A 19,821-nucleotide genomic window follows, 5' to 3' on the forward strand; every position below is an offset into this window, starting at 1 on the left:
TTTATTAGACTTTTTAAAAAAATTGTTAATCATCTACCATGATCTGAGAGAGTAACAACATTTGTTTATAAACTGGCCATGAATGTAAGTTTTCTACACTAGTATAATCTTGACACTTATTCTCATGCTACGCCATTTGAGGTAAGAGGCTCAATCTCATCACTTCTGTATACCCAGCACCAAATGGCAACTGAAACACCGAAGTGTACAGTCACTGTTTAGTAAATGGAATTGAACCATCCAGATTCAGATATTTGAGACTGAAAATTGTTTTTTAAGTGACACAGATGAATATAAAAATCAAACAGCTTGGAGTTTTACTTTGTATCACTTGTTCCATAATAATTTTTAGCCTCTAACATTATTTAAGGCATCATGTATTTTGAAGAATTTCTAGAAGCAATATTAAAATTTAACTTGCATTTTTGTTACATTTTTCAAATCTTTATAAATAAGCTGGTAAGAAGTTTACATTTGGGAAAATTAGACAACATCTGGAATAGAAAGTGCTTAAAATTTTATAAAGGTACTGACCTTATTATCTGTTTCACAATGAACAAGAGCCTCTCTATAAAACTTAATTGCTTTTTCATAGTCTCGCTGAGCAACAGAATGTTTTGCAATCTCTGCACAAATTTCAGCTGCTAAATGTTTCTGTGCAGGAACTGCATCTGGCTGTTCCATCTGAACACGTTTTAGTACCCGAGCTTGTAATTCGCGAGCCTGGAAAAATAGAGAGATAAAAAAGGAAATAAAAAAAGAAATAGAAAAGAAATAAAATAGTTCTCAGTAACTCACATGTAGCATAGTTTTACAGATTTATTTGAGCACTATTGGCCTTCAATTTAACAAAGCCTGATCCAAAGAAAATGTCTTAGTTGAGGTCTTAAAAATGTACTTGTTTGCAAATGAGCCAGCATGCACTTACCTTTGGAACAAATGTACTATAAAATTACTGAGTCTTTTTCCACTGTAATAAGGATATGTACAGAAAGCTCACTAAGAGGGGAATTCAACCATGAAACGAGTATTTAGAAAAGACGTCTAGATGCTATAATTAAAATTTTAAATGTTTATTAAATTCAAAAAATAGTACCTAAAAGGTACTAAATCAAATATTGGCAGGTTTCAGGCAATACATTCATCTATATACTGTCAGTGGCATATAAATCAGTCCAGTCTCTCTGAGGATCACCCTAGTAAAACATGCTAACTTGATAAAACTAACTAGGCTACTGAAGTTAGGTGTTCCTTTCCTGGGAAGGTATTAAGGACATCACTCAGAAGGAAAAAAGGAAACATATTATTTGTTATAAAGAAAAACAATCTGTTATTTGTTGCAAAAACAAACAAAACAACAACAAAACAAAATTAAAAAATCTGGATGCAACCCAAATGCCTAATGATCGGGAAATGGTTAATCAGTTCAGAGTGTGGTCCTATACTATGCACAGACACCCTGAAAGGAGGCAGGGGCCTTCCTCAGGGTAATAATGGAGTTTGCTAAATTGGAAGAGTATCAGCTTTTCCACCCAGTCTGGTTTCTGAAACATTGAGACTTTCCTCTAACAAGTGACAGAACTCCTATGCGTCAGGCCTGCACAATAAAATTTAACTTTGAGCTAGAGCTAATCATTCACTCATGCATTCATGCATCCATTTAATGAACAGTATAAATGCCCACCATCTGCCACACATAATGCTACACACAGGGAGCCTTTTTGGGGACTCCTGTCACAATACTGGTTGACAACTGGTATTTGATGAAGATGGTCTAAAGCTGATTATTTTTTTGGAATTACAGGTCATAATATTAATTTAGGGCATCATGATAAGCTTTCTTTTGGAAATTGAAGAGAAAAGATTAGAAAATACTAGTGTATACAGCATGTGTCAAAAGTTAATACTGCTTTGTGAAATTTTTGTTTTGGTTATATTAATGTGTGTTTATATACAGATAGAAGTATGTATACATTTGTGTCTTTGATGCTTTACATTTTGCATACATCAGCGTGCATGGTTTTGCACATGTGCACACATTCATAGTCAAAGAATTCTGAAACAACTGGTCTAAGTAGGGTGATCATGCCTCTCTGTCTGGCTTTTAACTTCCCTTTTATACCTGCTGTGCCAGCTTAATGACAAATGCTGCCTTTTGTTTTTCTAACGAGTATTCTGGCTTGAAAAATTATATGGTCCTGCTAGGTTTAAGAGATATGCAATTCATTCTCTAGACAGTCTGAATTTTGTCTCTGCATCAAATAAATCTCTAAATGTCAAATATGTGGGCTTCATGAGCTTAGCATCCTAGAGAAAACCCATTACAAGTTAGCTTTTGTGATGCTTTGCAATTTTCTTAAAGGTAAATAAAGGGGGAGTTTTTTTGAGTAAAAGTTTTTTGCATTTTCTATTAAAGACATAAAAGAATGCTCAAATTCTGTAAATGTATACAATAATCATTAAGAAATATTTTCATGTAGAATAAAGTTTTTTTTTGAAGAATTGATACCATTCCCTATGTTTTTCCTTGGTTTCATCAGAAATAAATTTTAATTATCTGTTACAATAACTATATTAATCTTGAATGTCAACACATTTACTTTTCCCTTCCCCTTCTTTTTAATATATATTTTTGTAAATTCCCTCAAACCCTTAGGTAGAATAAAGTATACATATGAACATCTTATTTCAAAGGCTTCTTAATTTCCCTTTTAATTTCTATAGCCTTACTGTATATCTTACTAAGACCATATCATAATAAAATATACCAATAAAATTAGAATACACATTACTGTATGTGATGAAGATGGAGCTATGTAAACATACTGGAAAAAGCCATACAAATGAATGTTAAGTGAAAGAAGCAAAAGCAAATATAATCTGTACATACTAAAACTATAAAAGTTATAAAGTCCTAAAATTGTTTTATGGCATATAGGTTGTTTATTCCTGATTTAGCTTTTATTTTCATAGAAAATATAATTAATATACTAAAAAATGATTTTTCCTATAATTGTTTCTGCAATTAAAAAGAATGACAATGATCGATGATTTCCTTTCAGTCATTCAACAGAAATGTTGAGAACATATCACGGTGGACAGATTTGAAGATGGATCCCACGAGCTTCACCTCTCGTACAACAAGAGGATGAGGATTAGTTAGGAGGAGTCTGGGCAAAAGATGATGATGGACAGGGCTACAAGGTGACAGAGAGGGGTGAAGAAGAAATGTGGAGTTATTTCAGGAGTATGAAATTTGTAGGAAGTAAAATGAGTAAGACTTGGGATTTCCCTAAATTTACTGGTTCTGCCACTGCCTGAAATGTTAAGCAACCATGCAAAACTGTCATGATGGAACTCCCAAGTTCCATCAAGTGGAGAATTAAGCTCAATAAATAGTTGCTGAATAAATGAATTTAAAATATCAAAAACTTGGATTACACTTAGAAAGTTTCTACTGAAACTGTATTTTTCTTGAATTATTTTGTAATATTACATTCAGATTCAAGTTGTTTGAATTGTACTTCAAAAAGATTTATCTTTTTAGAGATTAGAATGCATGGAATATTACAGGTGGGAAGAATGTTATGGCTCTTCAAATTTTATGAAAGATGAATAATCCCTGTGCTATAACATATAAACTTAAAGTGAATTTGACCTTGGTTTGTTGGCACTGTCTAGTCATAGTATACTGTTTGTTTTTTTTGGTATTGTTCAATGTGTCTGGTCATATTAACACAGGGGCTCATGCAACCAGGTTAGTGGGACTAATGATATTCATAATAGAATGATTTAAGTCAAATTCACTTCTAAAATGTTTTGAAAGTCTAAATTTACAAAAATTACACTTTCCTTGTAGCTAATGGTAACTAACCTCGGGTTACGTGTAATTCTTTTATCATGTGATTCAGAAAATAGAGATATAACATACCAACAATTAAAAGATACTAAGATTGTTGAAGACTACATCTTAATGAAAATCCTAAGTTTACATGGGGATCACAGGACTCTACTAGTACAAGCCCAGTTCATTCACAACTAGAACAAATAAATATTATTGGACACTGCCACTGAAACACAGGTCATTTTATATGTGTGTATGTATGTATGTGTGCATATGTTAACCACTGTTAGCTAAAGCTCAAAGTCAAAACATTCAATGAATTATTTGCAGAATGTAAAACTCTTCCAGGTACATGAAAATCAGGTCAAAAGGTGGCAAGTACTATGGTATTCTGGAAAGCACATGGGATTGATCCGTAGTGAAGTGCTCGATGTTGTACTTCAAGCTCAGAGATGTGGGGCAAAGCAATGACCAGATTTGACCTAATTGGATATACAATGAATTAAGCACTCAGTAATGCCAGAAACCTATTACTTCAAATCCACATGGAACCTTTACCAACTGATTACAGTGTAGGATATAAAGCAAGCCTTAACATATTTCAAAGGATTGAATCATTCAAAGTATGTCTTTGACCACAGTGGAATTAAACTGGAAATCAGTATTAAAATGATAATAAGGAAATTGGAACTGCTTGGAAATTGACCACTGCACTTTTAAATAACCAATGGGTCAAAGAAGTGATCAAAGTGCAAATGAGTAAATATTATGAACTGAATAATAATAAACCTGTGGGATATAGCTAAAGCAGTGCTTAGAGAGAAATTTATCACCTTAAATGAATAACAAAAGAACAGAGGCTAAAAATCCACTACCTAACATACTATTTCAATAAACTAGAAAAAGATCAGCAGATCAAACCCAAAGAAAGCAGAAACTAATGAGGTAAAAAGCAAACACTTAATAAAGCCAGAGAAGCAAAAGTTGGTTCTTTGAAAACATTAAGATAAGAAACCCATGGCATAATTGATAATTAATAGAAGGAAAATAAAATAAAAAAGATGACTTTTTACAGCACTTGCAGATATTCAAAAGATAAGATATAATGAACAAACCTATGTCAATAAATTTTACAATTTAATAAACTGAACAAATTACCTAAAAAATATAGCCATCCAAACCAACAAATTTTAAAATGAGTCTGAAACTTAGAGATGTTGAATCCATTAATAAAAATCTTCCATCAAAGATGCCTCAAAGTCTCAACAGTATTAATACTAAATTGTTCCAAACATTAAAGAAACAGCATGTCTTAGAGACCAGTCTTTCTCATGAACATGTATGTATAAACCCTGAACAAAATATTAGGAAATATCTTTAAATTCCAGCAATATCTTTAAAAAAACCACAGGTGACATTTATTTCAATATGGTTTAACATTCAAAAATCAATTTAATACACCACAATAGAAAAAAACTGGAGGATCAAGTCACATGACTATCAACAGATGCAGAGAGTGCATTAGAGAAAATTTATCTTTTATAAAAAAACCTGTTAGCCAACTAGAAATTGAAAAATCATCAAAAAACATCAATCACTTAGGAATACATCTAAGGAAATGCATGCAAAACCTCTACATTGAAAACCACAAAATATTAAGATAAATTGAAGAAGATATGAGCGAGTGGAAGAGGAAAAAGGTGAGTTCAAATCCTGCCTATGACACTAGTCATGTGGCCTCATGCAAGTTATTAAAGCAAGCTTTCTCAGCTGTAAAATAGGCTTAAAAACATCAACCTTCCCTAACTGTTACAATAATTAGCAATGATATATTTGAACAGTACAATCCATTGGCATTCAGTCATTATTTCTATTTGACTTAACTTCTGTGAGTTGGGCCAAAAGATTGTCTACCTTTCACATGTGGCACATTTTCTTCTGCACCCACCTCCCACCCTCAAGCCCTCACAAACACAGGCGTTAGTTTACCTGTTGTAATGAAGCGACTGCATCATCAGGTCTGTCCACCTTACTATAAACTTTTGCTAGAAGAATGTGAGAACGTCCATCCTCCATGAGAACTGATAGTTCATTTACTATGAAAGAATAAAATATATAGGGAAAAAAACAGTAATTCATTTAAAATAAATGTTTACATTTTCTGTAAGTTTTTAAACTTGATTTTGAAAAATAGTTAATAAAACTAAAAAATGTTCAGTAAGTTAACTGAAGAATGGCTAAACTGGAAAAAAATTTAGGATAAAAACTGCCTGGAAGAAAAGTTAAAGAACTGAACAACTGGAGGCTCTTCTTCAACATATAAGAGGTAACAGTAACACAGATAAGAATTTCAATTTTCATTAAGTATATAAGCATTTATGCTTATTGAAATCATTCAAAAACAAGATAGGGTAGCTGATAAATGCAAATTAAGAAGACAATTGCTATTTTTTAAATAATAGAACTTGATAAGCAATAAAGTAGTCATTAAGAACACTGACTTTGATGCCAACCTGTCTTGGTTTCAAATCTAGGCTTTCTCTCTTACTGGCTAACCATGGTACTAACTGAACAAGAAAAATACTTATCCAGTCTGTGCCTTATTTCATCTGTAAAATAGGGGAAATAATAGTACCTATCTCATAGGGTTGTTGTAAAAATTTAAAAGTTAGTAAATTATTAAATAAGTTAATATATGCAAAACAATTAAAATAAAGTCTTGTACATGGTAAAGACTATTTAAATATTTGGTATTATTTTGTAATCTAAGAGTAATAAAAGAAGCTTAGATAATTAACAAGATGTTTCTTCCATATTTACTGAGTGCATGGTCAATGCCACATTCTGTTTGAAGCGGTTTATATAGGTTATTTCTTTAAAGTGTCATCCTGAGAGAGAGGTTCTGTTATTGCTGTCTTACAGGTAGAAAAGCTCTAAGTTGGAAGAGGGAACAACAAGGAGGCTGCGACAATGGTGAGAGCACGTTGGAAGGAGAGGTCAGAGGAGCAACGACAAGCACACGTGAAGGGCCATGGGAGCCGCTGGAAAACTGGCTCAGAGAGCAAGGGGGACAAGGCTGAGCTCCAGCAGGCATGACTGGACTCCCATTGTGTAAAAGGGCCAGCACTGCTGCTGGCTTGGGAAAGGCTGTGTCAGGTGTGGGGCTGAGGATGGAAACAGGGAGACCAGGCGGAGGCTACTGCTATAATCCACCGAAGAGACCATCGTCTCTAAGAGACCGGTAGCTTAGACAGGGTGACAGCGGTGGAAATAAAGAGACATAGGAGGATTCTGAATACATCCGAAGGTAGAATCGAGGAAAATTTCCTATGGGCAAGGACAAGGGAGAAGGTAAGGATTTTGGCTCTTTGCAACTACAAAGAAGGATGAAGTTACTGAGATAAAGAAGGCTGCACATGAACAAATGTGGGGAGACAGACCAGGGATTCAGTGTTAGACATGCTAAGTTTAAGATATTTACTAGAACCCAGGTGCTACTATTCATCAGCCAGGTAAACCTGGATATATCAAGAAAACTGAGTATTAGATTGCTAATTTGAAAGTGGAGATAATTTGATTTGCCCCAAAAATAATGTGAGCATTAATAAAATAATATGTAATGAAATGCACATGAAGGCGTCTAAGTACACTATTGGATGTGTTCCGCAGATATTTATTAAATGAAAGTATACTGCATAAATGTAATATACTCAAGCCAATAAAAGTAAAACATATTACTTGAATCACTCCTCCACATCCTTTTAAAAAATGCATATCCACATTTAAGACCATGTGTAACGTTTCAAGCAAAGTTTGCCAAGACTCATGCAAATATTTTCATGGAATTAATAACACTATACAGTAAGTGCAGAGGGAGAGGGAGGGAGAAAGAAAAAGCGAGAAAGAAAGGAAGGGAGGAAGAAAATTACTCAACCAGAATCATCAGAGTGATAGGTACAAAAAAGTCTGTTGTATGGTAAAGGTGACATTTCAATAAAATTGGCTATTCACTTGGGAAACTATATAGTGAAAATTGTGTGTGAATTAAAGTATATGAATTAAAGTTCTCCATTACAAAAATTAAAACTACAAAAATCCCAGAAAACAAAAGAATTTTTTTGTAACATTAGGATTAGAGAAGATTTTTCTGAGCATGACAAGAAATTCAGAAGTCAAAAAGAGAAAAGCCTGGTGGGTGTTAAATATTCTACTTGACTTAGGAAATGAGAAACTAGTTTGGTAAAGAAAGGACAGCCTGGGAGAAAACATCTGCCACGTGAGTAACCAGGAACAGACGAATGAGTAATAGGTAAATGACTAGACAAAGGATACGAAGGGAAGGTCCTAGTGAAAATAGGATCTATAGCTATAAAATGATATCTAACCTTATGAGTCTTCAAAACAAAAGCAAGGTAGTTTTTTTTCTCTATAATTAACACTACATAATGTCAGGACATTTTTCCCCTTAAGAAAGAACAATGGGGCAAGATTCAACTCTAGGAAGTACACAGGATTTTGTCTCAGTAATGTTTCTAACTTTTCTTCGATCTAAATGTCTATCAATAGGGGACTCACCAATAAATTATCGTATCAACATACAATAGAATAAATACTCTACCTACGCAAAAAAAAAAAAAAAAAAAAAAAAAAAAAAAAAACTATACTTGCCAACATGGAGAGAAGCTATTAAATAAAAAATGCAAACTGCAGACCTATAGGTATAATGACTCCTTTTTTGGTAGAAAAGTGTGATGTAATTGTGTGTATGTGAGAGAAAGACAGAAAGAGAGACAGGGGTGGGGAGACTGATCAGGATGATACACAAGCGGTTAAATGGGGATTTTTCTGAAGTGGGAGAGGGACACAACTTTCATTTACTTTTGTCATCTTTAAATTTTTGCAATGTGCAAGCACTTGATTTTATTTAAAAATACAGATCTTTAAAAAGCATATTTGTTGGGGAGGAGGGTATAACTCAGTGGTAGAGTGCATGGCTTATTATGCACAAGGTCCTGGATTCAATCCCTGGTACCTCCACTAAAAATAAACCTAATTACCTCCCCCACTAAAAATAAATGTTTTTTTAAAAAGTAGATTTGTATGAACTTGTAAGAAGGCAATCTGATAGTACCTAATTAAATTTTAAATGTACATGCCCTTTAACTTAGCATTTTGCTCTTAAGAACATAAGCAAGTGTACACCAAGGAATGAGACACCAGGATATTCATTTTAACATGGTTTACAATATCAAAAGAATGGAAAACAAACTCACTAGGTAGAAGTTAAATAACTTAGAGTTATAAAATATTGTGACTCCATCAGATAGAATGATATGAACGTACTGACATCAAATTATATCTGCAACATACTATATGTGAAAAAAGTTGCAGAATAGGAAGAATGAGAAGAAAAAAATATGCATGTTACACTCAGGTATTTACATAAATATATATATAAAATATACAGTAAAGCATAAAAATAGTTACCCCTAGGGAGGTAGTTTGAGAACAGGGTAAGTAGAATTCACAGCAGAAAATCGAGACTTCCACATTACACTCTTTCATAGTGCTTAATGTAAAACAAAAACAAAAACAAACTTAAAAAAAGGTTTATGAAAATGTTTACTTGTTTAAACACCAGGTATACCTGCAATTTAAAGGAAACTTCCTTTATGTCACTTTGGAAAGTAAAGTACTTTTGTATACCACAATTAACTATTTCATAAATCTGTTTTTAGATTTTTAAATATCTTATTTTAGGAGAGTGATATTCTGATAAATGAAATAACCAACCTCACACATAATATACTGAGGATACAAATACATACTACTATAAAAATAAAAAGATCAGAGATATCAGGTATATTTTTTCAAATCAGAAAGGTTTTCATACCAGGTTCATGAGCTAGAGCATGCTGGAGAACTTTTTCTGCTTTGTCATACCACTTCAATTTTAATAAGAGTTCAGCCAGGTCATAGCAAAGATAATTTTGTTGTCCACTTTTCAGAGCTGCTTCATAGTAAGTGATTGCCTACACAAAATCCATTTCAGTTAGGAAAGAAAGGCAATGAGAATGGCGTTCAAGCACAGATATTGCACACATTGTGACCTAGAGCAACTGGAAATAACCTAAAAGCAGCTTACCATGTATTTCTACTATCGGTTAAGTATGCCGTTCTTCTTAGACTCAAACATCACACAAGGCAGCTAGCATTTCTTAAGATAAGTAGCTAAAGTATTTGTTCAAAAAAAATTTTTTTTTTTTACCAGTTTTATTGCAGAAGTTAGTGAACTTCATTGAATGCAAATACTTTGCTAGCTGTTGTGTATACATTTAACAGTTACCAGGGGTAGGGCTTTAATATAACAACTAAAGGAAAATCCATTATCTTTACTAGAAAGCAAACCAACCAACCCTCAAAGCACATGGCACACCACAACTGCTTCAACAGAAAGGACGTCTATTATGCTGTCATATGATGAAAGACATGCAACAATAGTAAGTTTATCGTAATTTATTTGGTGGCAAAATTTTGGTGTAAGACACCAAAGTAAACTTCTTAGGGTCCAGTCTTTACAAAATGCAGCAGAGTAATCTGAGACACCGAGAAAGTCTTTAACACAAATTCCAGTTTATAAAGACACATTTGGAGTTTACAACCATTAAGATACAAAGGATGCTTGCTGAAATCTCTCATAGTATTTATTTACCTTTGAATAGTTGTGCGTCTTGACAAGAGCTTTCCCAATTTTGCTTGCCAATGTTCCATCCTTTGGGTTCTGATTTAATGCTTGCTCATATGCCACTATGGCTTCTTCAGGCTAATGTTGGCAGATACAAGAGATAATAAAGTAACAGCTTAGCTGGATCCCATGAGATGGCAACATTTCTGTAATTAAGCTCTACATCTGAAATACTTAACAAGACTCATAAAGTACATATGAAGTCCAGAAACCTTAACAATTTCAGAGAGGAGATAGTCGCTAGTGCAGGTCTAACTACCTGTATAATCCCACCCACATTACTTATGCCCATGTCTTCCTAAATAAGTCATGCCAGAGACGGCTTCTTGACTCTTCATCCGGCCGTCATTATTACAGCTAGAATCAGAGTCAGAGGACTGCTTCCCTGTGAAGAAATCACCATTTCAACCAGTAGCTCTCTTCATCCTTCTGTTTAAAGGTGACTCTGACCTTATCTTTCGTATCACCTCTATTTCAAACAGTAGTGCTGAACAACTGGATCTCAACTTGAAAAAATAACTTCATTATAATGGCTGTCTCCTTTGTACTGTGATGACTGGATCTTTGAGCATTAGGTAAACATTATTAAAATGGGAGGGGGAATTGGATGAAGGTGGTTAAGAAGCACAAAATTCCAGCTACAATTAAGTATTAGAGATGTAATATACAACATTCCAAAAAATATAATACTGCTGTACGTTACACGTGAAAGCTTTTGAAAGAGTAAATCCTGAGTTCTCATCACAAGCAAAAATATTTTTTTCTATTGCTTTAATTTTGTATCTATGTGAGATGATGGCTATCCACCAAACTTACTATGAAAATCACTTCATGATGTAAGTCAAATCATTATGCTACATACCTCAAACTTATACAGTGCTGCATGTCAATTATATCCCAATAATACTGGAAAAAAAACCCTAAATTCCTTTCAATAGGATGGTTATACTAATTACAAAGAAAAGTTTTTTGGGTATTTTGTTTGTTTTAAAATTTATGTTCAGTAGCATCAGAGACCTTACCTCTTGAATATTCATGTATGCATCACCAAGGAGAAGAAAAGAACGAGGGCTGGGCATCCTTTCAGCAATTTCTCTGGAAATCAGACCAGCTCTACTTAGTATATTGAATACAAATTTCTTCTAAATCAGTTAAATAAAAATAAGCTTATTTATTTCAATTTACTAATTGCCTTCAGAGTACCTTCTTCATACCCAACCAAAAGTGTAATGTTAAAAAAAAAAACCCACTCATACTCAGATTGTTTATGCTAGGTCAACAATTTTTTTCATTAAATCTTTCCATTTTCTGAAACACAGGTAAATCTGTACAGGTAGATAGTAAACATGTAAACTCTCATTATCCAGAAATATGTTTTGCTCTCTTTAATTCTGAAACGATACGGGAATGAAGCTCCAAAACATGATAAACACTTATTGTCCTCCTATGCATCCTGAACTCTGATATTCATGGCATAAATCATATACTGCAAGTTACCTTAAAAAATATAAAATCTTCTTTGGTATTTGCTGCTTATTTCTTACCTGCAAAATGCAGATTCTAAAGGTCAAAATACCAAAGTGTGAGTTCAAATAATAATGTGATGCTAAGTCTTTAATTTACAGTATCTCATTTAATTCGTCCAAAACCTCCATGAGAAAAGAGTATTATGATTTTATAAATGACGCTAAGAGTTTACTATAGCTAATGTGTCAGATCTACCTGAAACAAAACCCTTTGCTTTTAACTACTATACTATAGTGTACCCAAACACATCAACTCTATTTTAAAGTATTTTCCTATCATTAGAGATGATAGCACTGATCTTTTGGAAACATCACAGAAAATATAATCTGGGAACTCCACTCCATCCACCTGTACAGGGGGTGCTGCTCAATTTCGAGTCACTCAGCACCTACAAAGAATCTGAGCAGCTTTCTGAGTTTTGATATTTACAAAATATAGATGAAGCAATATGACTTATTCATCAACATTTTACTAAGTTCTCAAGATAAAAATTAATTTTCTCTCACATGGAGTATGTGCCTGTATCTTTTTTTGTTTGGGGAGAGGAATGAGAGCAACCTGTGTGTGTGTATACGTGCATGTCTGTGTGTATGTGTGCGCACATATATGCACTTGTGTATGTGTGTGTTGTGTATTCCAGTAACCTAAAGGTATCAGTGTATGACACAACTTTAAAAAAATTTTTTTTCTATTGAAGTGTAGTTGATTTACAATGTTACTTTCAGGTGTATAGCAAAGCAGTTCAATTATACATATACATACATATTTTCTTTTCAGATTCTTTTCCGTTATATGCTATTACATCATCAATATAGTGCCCCGTGCTATACAGTAGGCCTTTGTTGTTTATTTTATATATAGTAGTATATGACACAACTTTTTAAATTGCTGCCACTTCTGTAACCCATACCTTAGTGTGGCGTATACTAAGCCATAATTTTCTTTTGCTATAACTATAGTATTGAGTGTTAAATATGACTACAGCCCATGAACTGTTAACGTTACATAATGCTTTTAAGCTGTTAGAATATATGTAACTGTTGTTCTTTCCCTTCCCAAACAGGAAGATTCAGGGTCCAAAAATAACATCTGATGAGGGAGGAGAGCTGAGAACCCAGAGTAAGCCACAGGTTGAAATAATCATGATTATTCTGATTTATGTTTTAGGGAGAGTGAGTAACTTGGTTAGAGTGATTGTGGTTGGTGGCAGTAGAAGGAAGCAAAAACACATTAAGGAAAGAATCTATAAAGTGTCTAAAAAGCAGTTAAAGGAAAGAAATAAATTTGGGGGTTAATTTTAGGAGATAAATGTGTCAAAATATAATGGGTTGAAATGACCACTTACCTGTAACAAGTGATATATAACATTTTCTCTTTTCTGTGCTTCAGATATATAGCTGCCATTTTTTCTTTGGCTTCTACGAAATAAGGCTGTTCAGCTGTCACATTCCGAAGCATGCTTAAAGCCCGCTCTACATCTCCTTGGGCCAAAGCTAGGTCTACATTAGCAATGGTAACACGCAACTCTTCAGATGTCCCAGAAAACTCATGGATAGCATCTTGTAAAACTTTGGCTGCCTCATGCTGTAAAGATGAAATTAAAATAACATTCAAAATTCAACAAATTACACTAGAAACCAGCAATTTCTACTAGTAGAGAATGAGCAAAAAATGCTAGCACAGTTATGATATTCATGAAATATTGATGGATTTTTGAATGAAAAGTACAAAAATTTAAAATTAAACTCAAGTCCAAATTCAGATGACATTATAAATATTTGTTAGCTGGAAAGTGTTCTCGTAACTAGGTCAGCAGCAGTTGCTACACAAGAATCGCTGCTACTATAATTTAAAAACATTTACTTTGCGTCCAGCATTGTATTAACCCATTTAATTCTCACAAAAATCCTCTAAGGTCATTACTATTGTTACCTACCACCTTGCAGTAAGGAAAATGAGATTCAGAGAGTTAAGAAGTTAACGAACAACAGAATCAGAATTCAAACTCAGGCAGCCTGACTCCAAAGCCTAAATTCTTAGCCACATTCATTACTGCATCTCTGGTGGGATCCAGTCCACAGTCATTCACTGTAACCAATGGCTCTTCATTATATAGCAAATTATTTTATTCCCTATGCCAGGGTATCATTTTTGTTATACTTAAGGTGAATATATTTCCTCATTTCCAAATCTGTACCTCAATGAATCTGAAATGTCATTTATTTTAATTCATCTCAACTTTACACATTTGAGACATTCTGATTTAAGAAACATTAAAGTGTGAAAATAAATAGTGCATCTGAGAATCAACTATATCTGGTGGAATTGGTTCTTATTAAATGTATTTTATGTTAATTTATTAATGAAAAAATTCTTTGATATTTGGCAAGTATCTAGACATTGCCTTCTTAACTCCCACTAAAATATGAAATACGAAAATAACTGATTAACAACTGCTGCAACCTACAAAACAGATATAAATGTTAAGGTCCTCATTTTGTACAATTCTTCTCAGAATTACATGCTTGTTTTCTATCTTTCTATGTATCTATCTGTATTATTCTCAAGCATTTGATTTTAATGATCTATCTGTATTTTTTTAAGTATTGTCCTATGTGTTTACCAAAGCTGCATTATTTCAGTGGTTGGTTCTTTCATTTTCTCAACTATAAGGATTTCAGGCTACCACTTTCATTTTATTCTAGCTGTGTGTGTGTGTGTGTGTGTGTGTGTGTGTGTGTGTGAGAATCCTTTTAGGAATTCACAGAATTCTAACTATATTACGTTATTACTACCTTTCATGGTAGCCAAAGTAATTATACATTATTATATACATTACATTAATACCTATCATAGTACATTGTATCACATTGATTATTACTTATATTACACATACATTTACTATTACATTTCATGGTAGCCAACATAAGTACACTGATACATAAAGGACAAACTTATGCCTAACTTCAAGAGCTACAGAAAGTACATGATCTGGTGCCAAGTGTTGAGAAATAAATTTTCTAAACTTTACCACTTGGTCAAGGGAATAATTTCAGCTTTTTCATTTCCTACAAATATATATACTTGAATAATGAAGTTCAGACTGAAGCCATTGAATTAAAACTTGACCCACCTGTTCTCCATTTAAGCGGTGAACCTCTACCAACTCAAGAAAGATTGACAGACGATGGCTTGCATCAACTTCAGTGTTTCTGTACTTTGATTTTGAGGAAGCTCCAATTCTCATTCCTGGTAAATTCATTGCCATATGCAGAGTTTTAATTGCTTCTGCTATTTCCCCCATTTTCTTTTGTGACTGAGCTTTTATCAAATGATATAGAGGATAATCTCTCACCTGAAAAAATAATATCCAGAAATACTTCCTTGGACAACATCAACACATAATTAACAATCCATCAAACATTAAACTAACAGGATCTTTGAAGACCATCTACCCTGTGATTGTACACATGAGGTCTATGTCTGTCTTCTTACTTTCTGATCTTTTCCTGTATTAAATTAAAGTAACCTGCCACTACCGTGTGTCCCCCTGGATGACAAACAAGTTGATTAAGTGCTTCTACCATGAAAGAAAAACTGAACCCAAAGTTTATAAAGCTAGCAGATTCTAAGAAATTATTTGAGGAAAGTGATTTGCTTTAACTGAGACTTCCAGTACAGACATTAGATTTCCAAAGTATTAGATTTCCAAAAACACTTTCTTTTCTAATTTTAAGATTAAAAATTTCAGGACACGTTGGTCACACATTGGTTTTAGCCTTTGATACTACTCTGAAACATGTAGTAATGTCTTTATTTTGGCTATCAACATATACACAACATATACAGAAAAAATATACCAACATATACAGGCATATACAGAAAAAATTGGAGAAGGACAAAACAAATGAGGAAGGAATCAAGGGGAAGAAGACGGTCGAGAATGAGGTGACTGGCAGCCATCTGACATCTAGGATGGCCACAGTCCTCCTGAGGCTGTGGTTCTGAGCAACAGGCAGGCATCACATTTACCTATGGGCCTTGTGTAAACACTTGTGCTTACACTCATCTCTCGGAGGTTTTGATTCTTTGGGTGGGGCGTGGGCACTGGCACTGGGGTCACGATGCACCGCCAGTCTTGAGAACTACTGTCCTAAGAAACAGGCATTATCTCCTGAAAACCTTGCCTGGAACTTGAATTCTTCAGTTCACAGAAAATGGGTTCTCACACAAGGCTAAAGACACTGCCAACCAAGATCAAAGTTGAGGCGCTCCTCCACTACTCCAGGTAGCTCAGAAAGCACCTGAACCCAGTGTTTTCTGAAATGCTTGGGGATATGGGGTGTTCACACTGAATATCTTGGATAGAAGTCTAGCATGCTTATATCCCTAAGCCACATGCTAACTTTCAAAATGACTAAGCATTTTTTGATGATATATCTAAAAAGAAGTAACTAAAAATCAAGGTCCAAGAAAGAAACAAGCAACACAGTAAAATCCTTTACATAAAAATATTTGGCATAACGCTCTATAGTTTACAATTATCTTTACACTCATTATTGCATTTAATGTTCACTATAATAGTACAGTATTATATAAGTTTCATAGAAAAGAAAACAGAGGTTGAGAGAGAAGTGGAAAGACCAGACACTAATTCCAGGCAACACAAGTGTTGCCAAGTCCATAGATTTTTTTTTTTAACTACATCCCAATTGCCTCCTTTTTTTCTCCTATTGCTTGTGATTCAAAATATCTTCCATTTAAAAACACATTTATTAGCAAAATATTACAAGCTAAAATACAAAATACTTAAATATGTAAACATCTGCTCACGGTTCAAGGAGGGTGATTATGTCTTATCCACTTAAGTCTGGAACTCTTACCTTAAAATTATAGCTCAGACAAAGTTCAAGAGACTGAGAACACAATCTGAATTTTTCCTGAGACAAATAAACCTGAGCCATCAGGAGATGAGCATCTGCATAGGAAGGACTGTGTTCGAGGCAATGCTGCAGGTTATTATAAGCTGCTTCAATATCACCTAATGAGGAAATAAAGCGCTGTTATAATTCAAATTCAAAAGATTGAGAGGCAGAAGTTTGAAAGAAGAGGGAGAAAAGTATTTAAACTTATGAACAGTTCTGATAAAGTCCCCCATTTATCAGGCCATAGTTTAGCCTCTACCTGCACTAGTTTGCTTCATTTTAGTCTGTGTGAAAGTACATACCTAAAGTCAGGCCACCTCTTGGTCATAAGGAGCAGATCAGGAAAAGAATGTAAAATGAGCAGAATCCAACACCACTGTTACTGAGAGTCCTATGAAGTGTAACTTCATTTATTTTCCTTGTCAAAATTTTTTCTAATTTACAATTTCATTAAAATAAGTTACATAAAAGACAGAAACTTAAATAGCTAGAATGTTATAGTGCTACATTAACAAACAAGGTTTAGTCTAGTAATCATTCTTGACCAAAAAATTTTACTATACATAAAATAACAAAAAAGGCAGAAGGATATATACCAGAGGTTTACAAAATGTGAGTTATAGATCTTAAATGCCTTTAAATACTAACCGAAAGAGCAAATGTTTTGAAAATATACCTATTGTACACCTGAGAGTCCTTTTTTTAATTGAAGTATATTTGATTTATATTATATTAGTTTCAGGTGTACAGCATAGTGACTCAGTATTTTTGCACACTATATTCCATCACAGGTTATTAAGTACACCTAGAGTCTTAAATTAGAAGGAAATGATTAAGATTAAAGTGACTATCATACTGGAATCCACCTGCGGCTGACAGATGGGGCAGGAAGAGACTCCTCAGAGGAACAACGGCATAGACTCAAGGTGCTAGGAGTGTCTCGTGCTGTAACCCACACTGACTTGCATTCAGCCATCTCATAAACTGGCCTTCACTAGGTATAGCTAGGCCAACCCCCTACATAACTTTGTCAGGAGAACTGGGGAAAAAGATCCTAAATTATTATCTGTCCAGTTACTGTCCGTAACCTTACCTGACACCTTAGCAGACAAAATAAGGCTTACAGACAGGGCCTTCAGTTTCCAAAAACTCAACCTCTTCTAAAAAAAAATCCATTTAAATGGAAAATATTTTTCTTAGAGACAAAGGATTAGGAACAAAAATTTGGCTGAGGTAGCATGATAACTTATTAACTACAGTGTCAAAAAATTTTAACCACCAAGCAAAATAAATATCAGATTCTTTTTCATTGTGATACAATCCAACACTCAGACTGTGCACACAAAAAAGGAAAAAGGAAGGTTAAGCTTAATAAATCTGCATGCAAATTACCACCCCCATATTCTTTTAGGAAGGAGGAGAATTAAGGCAATAACTTGAAAAAAGAGATTATTACTGGATTAGCCAAGATGGCAGAGTAGAAGGACACTCGTAGCTCATCCTCTCCCACAAATACACCAAGACTGACATCCATAGACCCACCCAATCAGAGCACCTGCTGAACTTTGACAGAACATTACCTTCTTCAAAAGACAAAATACACCACGAAATCTGGTAGGAGAAAAGGAAAAAGGAAAGAAGAAAAAGCAAAACAGCACGTGGCCAGCCAACTGCACAGAGCAGGGAAGCGACCTGGTGCTGGGAGATGGTGTGACCTGCCCGCCTACCATGTAGGAGCACAGCACCTGACCAGGTGTTGGGAGGGGGGTGTGACCTTGCCTGCCCACCAGCACTGGGAGCAGCACAGACCAGGGGTGTGAACGGAGGGCCTCTGGAAGCAGAGAGCTGAGTTCGCTCAACAGGGCTAAGGCAGAAGCAGTGACAACCACGAAACAAAAAGGAGGCCCCATTCAATAACACGGGCAGACTCTGACCATCAGGTCAATGGCCACATCCCTAACCAAAGGAAAGTAAGACCTGGCAACCACCCTTCAACAAAATCATTAAGAGCACACAGTCTCCACAGGAACACAACCACTTTTTTCCCCTCTGCTCTATTTTCTGTTACTTTTTAAAATTTTTACTTTTTAAACAATTATATATGTCTCTAGTTTTAATCCCTTTAAATTTTTTCTTTTAAAATATTTTACTATTTTTTAAATTCACCTCAATTTCATTTTAATTTCTCTTGGTTTTGTTCTCCTATTGTTGATTATACTCAGTTTTCAAATATTTTTTTCATCTTTTAAGGTTTTTAAAATACATCTCAACTCAATTTTTATTTTGCTTCAGTTTGTTCTTCTGTTATTGATTATACTGTTTTCAAACCTTTTTTTCCCCTCTTCTTTTAAACTTTTTTTTTTTTAGTTTTATTTCCACATATGCTTTAGATAAATAAACTCCTTAAGGACCACAGTAGATAACTGATACTCCATAAGCCACAGTGCCAAAGAGATGTGAGCAAAATGAAGAAGCAGAGGAACCACTCCCAATTAAAAGAACAAGAGAAATCCCCTGAAAGGATGATCAATGAAATAGACATTGATAGCCTACTAGATCATTTCAAAAAAGGAGTGATCAAGGTACTGAAGGAACTAAAAGAGACTGTATTTAGAGACAGAGACTATGTCAAAAATGAAATTGAAGCTGTAAAGAGAAGCTAATTAAAATTGGAAAACTCATTTGCTGAGATGAAAGCTGATCTAAAGGCTGTAAAAAGCAGGCTAGATAATGCAGAGGAATGAATAAGTGACTTAGAAGACAGGACAACAGAAAGTACC

General features: G+C 34.3%; 1 protein-coding gene across 8 annotated transcripts in view; it reads right to left on the reverse strand.

Annotated features, from left to right (window-relative positions):
• Positions 1 to 19,821, reverse strand: part of TTC21B (tetratricopeptide repeat domain 21B) — an 82,040-nt gene that overhangs the window by 35,357 nt on the left and 26,862 nt on the right. For all 8 annotated transcript variants that reach the window (XR_004319898.1, XR_004319901.1, XR_004319900.1 and 5 more), the window contains exons 13-20: positions 17,000 to 17,157; positions 15,250 to 15,471; positions 13,462 to 13,700; positions 11,612 to 11,684; positions 10,557 to 10,667; positions 9,738 to 9,876; positions 5,834 to 5,940; positions 535 to 723 (exon numbers count right to left, since the gene is read on the reverse strand). Coding sequence is in view for 2 of the 8 variants with exons in the window: in XM_032479606.1 (XP_032335497.1) it covers positions 535 to 723; positions 5,834 to 5,940; positions 9,738 to 9,876; positions 10,557 to 10,667; positions 11,612 to 11,684; positions 13,462 to 13,700; positions 15,250 to 15,471; positions 17,000 to 17,157 (1,238 nt within the window). In the remaining 6 variants the exon portion in view is untranslated. The remainder of the gene's footprint in view (positions 1 to 534; positions 724 to 5,833; positions 5,941 to 9,737; positions 9,877 to 10,556; positions 10,668 to 11,611; positions 11,685 to 13,461; positions 13,701 to 15,249; positions 15,472 to 16,999; positions 17,158 to 19,821) is intronic.

This window comes from Camelus ferus, chromosome 5, assembly GCF_009834535.1.
Source record: "Camelus ferus isolate YT-003-E chromosome 5, BCGSAC_Cfer_1.0, whole genome shotgun sequence".
Taxonomy (NCBI): Eukaryota; Metazoa; Chordata; class Mammalia; order Artiodactyla; family Camelidae; genus Camelus; species Camelus ferus.